Source organism: Tupaia chinensis, unplaced genomic scaffold (assembly GCF_000334495.1).
Source record: "Tupaia chinensis unplaced genomic scaffold, TupChi_1.0 Scaffold000086_1, whole genome shotgun sequence".
In the NCBI taxonomy this organism is placed as follows: domain Eukaryota; kingdom Metazoa; phylum Chordata; class Mammalia; order Scandentia; family Tupaiidae; genus Tupaia; species Tupaia belangeri.
In genome coordinates this window covers 3,592,710-3,598,043 of record NW_006159548.1, presented here as the reverse complement: position 1 = coordinate 3,598,043, position 5,334 = coordinate 3,592,710, and the positions used below count along the sequence as shown (strand labels likewise).

Genomic DNA, 5,334 nt, shown 5'->3' with positions numbered 1-5,334 from the left:
CAGCCATATGGGAGCCCAGTACCCTTACCCACCACACCAGCTGCCAGCCCACCCCCCAAGTACATTTAATTGACAAGAAAAAAAACAGCTATTTGCTAATGATAAAGTCTTTGTCTCAACTGAAATACATAGAACTCATGCTGGAAAAAGAAAGATACATATGATTAAACTTAAAACAAAAATAATAAAATTTAAAAATATAATAAATAGATCTAAAATAGCCAATGACAATAGCGTGCGAGCTAGGAGGTAGTTAAATGTGAATCAAAGTTCTTAGATGCTTGGTTTTTGACTGGCAATGTGAAGTTATGCTTTGGTAAATTGAGTTTCTTGAAAGTAAAATTTTTTCCCATCATTTCTGGAAAATTTTTGGCTATTGTCACTTCAAATGTTGCCTCTAACATTTTCATTTCTCTTCGGCTTGTAAAAATACAATTAGAGAGCTCAAAAACCTCATTCCTATATACTCCATGCTTTTTAAAATTTCTGTTTTCCAACTTACTGCCTTTTTATCTTTCTGATATTAATTCCAGATAAAGTTCTTTGATTCTATTTTCTAAGTAGTTCTCAAATTTTATTTTCAGCTGTGTATAATCTGTTATGCTGATTCACTGATTTTTAAAATTTTATTATTTTATTTTTACTTTTCAGAGTATTTTTTTTCTTCTTTCTTCTTTTTGTTAGAGTTTTTTTGCCATAGGTCATGCGTGTCATCGGAGAGAGAGAGACAGACAATGAGAGGAAATTTTAATCAACAAGACATTACTTTGTTAATATTGCCTGGTGAATGAGAAATCACCCTTCCAAGGGGACTGTTACACTGCAATGCCTTCTCCTTGATTCTCCTCCTGGATCTTGGGCACGTACGTACACATGCCTGGTATGATATTTAAGTAACCAGGTCTGAGACTCAAACCATGGTGGGCCATGTGGGTGTCCAGTGACATAACTACTCTGCCATCTGCTTGCCCCTCAGAGTATCTTTTGATTTGTTTTCAAATATGTATTGGTATTCAATTATATTTCTTTCCTTTTTAAAAGCATTATTTATTTTATTTAATTTATTATTATTGTTATTTTAATTTGAGCAGAGAGAGACATAGAGGGAAAGTGAGAATGTAAACCACCAGGTCCAGGATTCAAATTGTGCTTGGCCATGTGGGAGTCCAGTGCCTTAACCATCACACCACCTGCCAGTCCCAATATTTTATCAAAGTTCTTTGCTTCATGTGAGTCTATTTTACTCCTCAATTACTGAAAACATATACTCTCCATCCTCTTTAAATGCCTGAATGTGCTTAATTGTAAAGACACATAGACTAGCTGACTGAAATCTGAAGTCAGCTTTATTAGCAAAATAGTACACAGTGGTCACTTAAGATTTCTGACATTCTATGGAAGACACTATTTTCTGTAATGCATTTCTAGAAAGGAGATCTGTTTTTCTACAATGAAGGTTTATAACTTTCTATATACAAAATGCTAAGGAGAAGCATTTATGTTTTCTACACCAAAGTATAATGTTCATGATAAATAAAGATTCCTAAAAAATTAAAATGGTAAAATAAAGACAAACACCTGACATTTTTGAGAATACATTATATTTTAAATGTTTTATAGTTACATTTATTTTTAGATACTACCAAAAACAGTAGGAAAAAGAATAAGGAACACATAAAACATCTTAAAGAAAAGACATGTTAAAAATGCACAATCAATTGGATAGAATCATGAGAATCTATTTGTACATAATAAATTTTAATCAACAAGACATTTCTTTGCTAATATTGCCTGGTGAATGTTTGAAGTTTTGAGACAGATAGTCCTTACTCAGGATTCTACAATTCAACACAGCTCTGCATGACAAAGCTGGTAAGGACAAAATAAGAGCAGGAGTATCCAAACTAGCATTGTCAACTCAATAAAAATTTTACATTCACAATGATATGCTTTTACTAAAAAAATCATTTGTTGTTTACCTGAGATAAAAATATAATGACATTTTTTGTTTTCTAAATATGAAAATCCTGATCAAAATTCTCTAATGCAGGATCAGCAGATAGAGTAATGGCTACATTGCTGGACTCCCATGTAATCAACCATGGTTTGAGTTCCGGACCCGGTGGCTTAAACTCATGCCGGGTGCATGTGCATGCATGCCCAAAATCCCAAAAGGAGAATAGAATGGCGTGTGGCCCCCCCCCCGGGGGGGGGGGGGTGATGTCTCACTTTCTCTCTCTCTCTCTCTGTCTTTCTGGCAAGTGCACATGCCATATAGCAAAAACCTCTCAAAAAAAATTCTCTAATGTAACAATACTTAATATCTAAAATAAATATAAAGTCATTATAACATCATCACTCTGTCCTATCAACAATGCTTCTTTCCCCATTTTTCCAAATTCATGCACAAATACTACTATAGCTGGTGCTTCAATAAATATATAAATAATAAATAAGTCAATAAATTACATTTGGAAATAATTCACATGACCACAAGACAACAAAAGTGCTTCCACCTCTCCTCCCAAAATCCCTGTGAGATTCAGGACGATGGCTGATACCGCAAGACAACAAAAGTGCTTCCACCTCTCCTCACAACTTCCCTGTGAGATTCAGGACGATGGCTGATACATTTTGCCAACGTTAGGAATAAGGGAGAAACTGAGGCGTGGTTGAACAGAGATTCAGGGATCCTGATCAGCAGACTAGAATTGCCACACTTAACAAATAAGAATCCAAGATTTCCAGTTAAATTTGAACATGCAAGAAAATGTCATTGTTCTATCACTTTCATGCGATGCTTGAAACATTACATTTCAAGCAAATTCATTTCTGAAACTGAAGACCAGACAGTCTCCTAACCTTTGACCTCAATTTCATTCTCTGAACATTGTCCCATGCAATAATTTTAAAACATTTTTTGCCATATATTAAAATAATACATTGTTGATATTACCACTTTGTAGATATTGCATAGTACAATGAAAATTGTATTTGTTGTTTTACTAAATTTCAAATTTAACCAGATATCTTGTATTTTATCTGTCAGTGCAACAAGAGACCCACACAGTATGTAAAGCACTGAAGTAGAGTTCTTTGAAGTTTCATTGGCGTCTTGATTGAGGAATTCTTGGGTACCATGAAGAGTTCTTTTGCTTATGCATCTTGCTTCTCAGCTCTGAAAATAAAATAAGATAAAATAATAAAATAAAACTTTAAATATCATTAAGATTCTAATAAGAAAGAAAGTAGGCTTCTCCAAAATATATTTTCTTGAAAAATTCATGTGTTAGAAATACTCTATAAATAGGGAGACCTCCCAAAACAGAACCTTTCTGGGGATGAAAGGCAACTTTACTAATGATAGACACAGGCATATCCCCAGACTTTCCTGGATGAACCCAGAAGTATGGTCTCCCAGGAACAAGCACAAGGAACTCACTAAAACGACTTTTGCTATTTATTTTTTAATTAAAGCAGCTGTATGGACTTCTGAAAATTTAAATCTTAAAAAACCAACTTACTTCTTCAGAAATATCTGCACAACCTTCTGCACCCACTTTTCCTTGGGATCCAGGCAGAGTTCTCTTCCATCAGTGAGCTTTACACTGGAAGAGAAAGAGCGATGGTTAATATCAAAATTGAGTTTTCTCGTTCAACACATAATTCCTTAAATACAGGCCTAAAATTTAAGTCCAAAGCAACCTCCAGTTATAAGGCATGGAAGGTACCATGTTTAAATGTAATACAAAGATTTTCGTTTCGTTTTGCACACTACCATCACGAGTACTAGTACCCTTGGTACTTAGAAATTTCCCAGATACCTCCATCTTCCTCAATTTAGATTTACTAAAGCAAAACATCAAATCCATTTTGAAAGCACTTACATGATTTCTGATTTTGCACAGTGTGGTCCACTCTCAATCACTGTCAGTTTTTGGATAAATTTGGGGTGAAAAGGCGTCGAATGTGTCTTTATGCATTGGCATCGAAGTTCTGTACCAATTCTTGTCAAAACTGCAGCTGTGGGGGGAAAACGTGATTAAGGATTGATTCTATCAACAGGCACTGCTATGCTAAGGACCCCCTCTTTAATTTCAATATTACTATACAGGGACTGTGGGAAACATCACATTTCTAGCAAATCTGCTTCTGACATGGAAGGCCAGATCCTCTCTTAGCCCTTGACCTCAACTTGGCTCTTTGTTGTACAGTCGTTTCAGACAGCACTGAATAACTCTCTGCTTAAAGAGTTGGAATTCATGGCAACCTCATGGCACTTCTTCTTTTCTCATTTGAAATCACGTGATCCTCTATGATACCTACTGTTTATAGTAAACTAAGATCTGATATAAAAATTGTCTTCAGAAATAATTAATAGAGATATATAAGATGATGGAACAGATGTGCCTTACAACTCCGGTAAAATCCTTAATGCTTAAAGGAAAATCTATAAAAAACTATATGCTAAAAGCATCCTAAACTACTATATAAGAAGGTCTATAATCGAGGTGTCTTCAAACCAAACATAAATTGATAGTTATCTGAGGCTGGTCAATAAAATTCTACATGCAGTAAAACTATCTGAGTTACCTTGCTCAATATTAGGGTCTATGATGGGTCACTATAATCTTCAATTATTACAAATTTATAGTAAATATATGCATACTCCAGAGTATGACTCATAGAAATAGAATGTCAGTATTTATCAACTTTATACTTTCCTAAGTACATAGATCCAGTCTAAGAAAATAAAATCGCAATTTAACATAAAATAAATGCAGAGTATTTCTTTTCCAGAATAGAAAGACTGCTATCAAAGTATGAACTTTAGCCTTATTACCTGAGGATCGGATTTAGGTATAAGAAACTTTGTGAAGTTAGAAAGATGTATTTACCTTCACACAGAGCTGCAGAGAACATTAAGACTGCCAACAGAGCAATAGCCAGCTTGGAAGTCATGTTTACACGAGATGAGGTGGTTTCTTCTGCTTCTTTACTGGCTCTTGTCCAAGAAGCTTGTATGCTCTGCTCTCTCTGAGGATCTGTGCTGAGTGGAGCGCTCCCGAGGCTTTTTATATCATCAGAACACTAGAGAGCATTGCATGCTCATCCTTGCATTAGGTCAGAGGAAATTCCATGATACGCAACAGCCTGCCCTCCCCCCCTTGAAGTCTGATCTGAGTCATCAGACTTCCCTAATTGGTTCCTTATCACATTTTCAGAATGATTAGCTTTCTTTGATCCTAAAACAATTTATTTTAGTATACATGTTTTTAAATATTTAAACTTCTTGGGTCTAATAAGTTATTATCAAATGTAGTCTGTTTTACT

General features: G+C 34.9%; 1 protein-coding gene across 1 annotated transcript; it reads right to left on the bottom strand.

The window, feature by feature from the left end:
• Window positions 1–2,587: 2,587 nt before the first annotated feature.
• On the bottom strand, window positions 2,588–5,059 carry CXCL8 (C-X-C motif chemokine ligand 8). The gene is made up of 4 exons (XM_006142918.3): window positions 4,899–5,059; window positions 3,888–4,023; window positions 3,525–3,608; window positions 2,588–3,178 (listed from the first exon to the last, which is right to left on the bottom strand). Exons 1-4 carry the CDS (start codon window positions 4,960–4,962, stop codon window positions 3,157–3,159), a joined length of 306 nt encoding a protein of 101 aa, XP_006142980.1. The 5' UTR covers window positions 4,963–5,059; the 3' UTR covers window positions 2,588–3,156.
• Window positions 5,060–5,334: the final 275 nt, after the last annotated feature.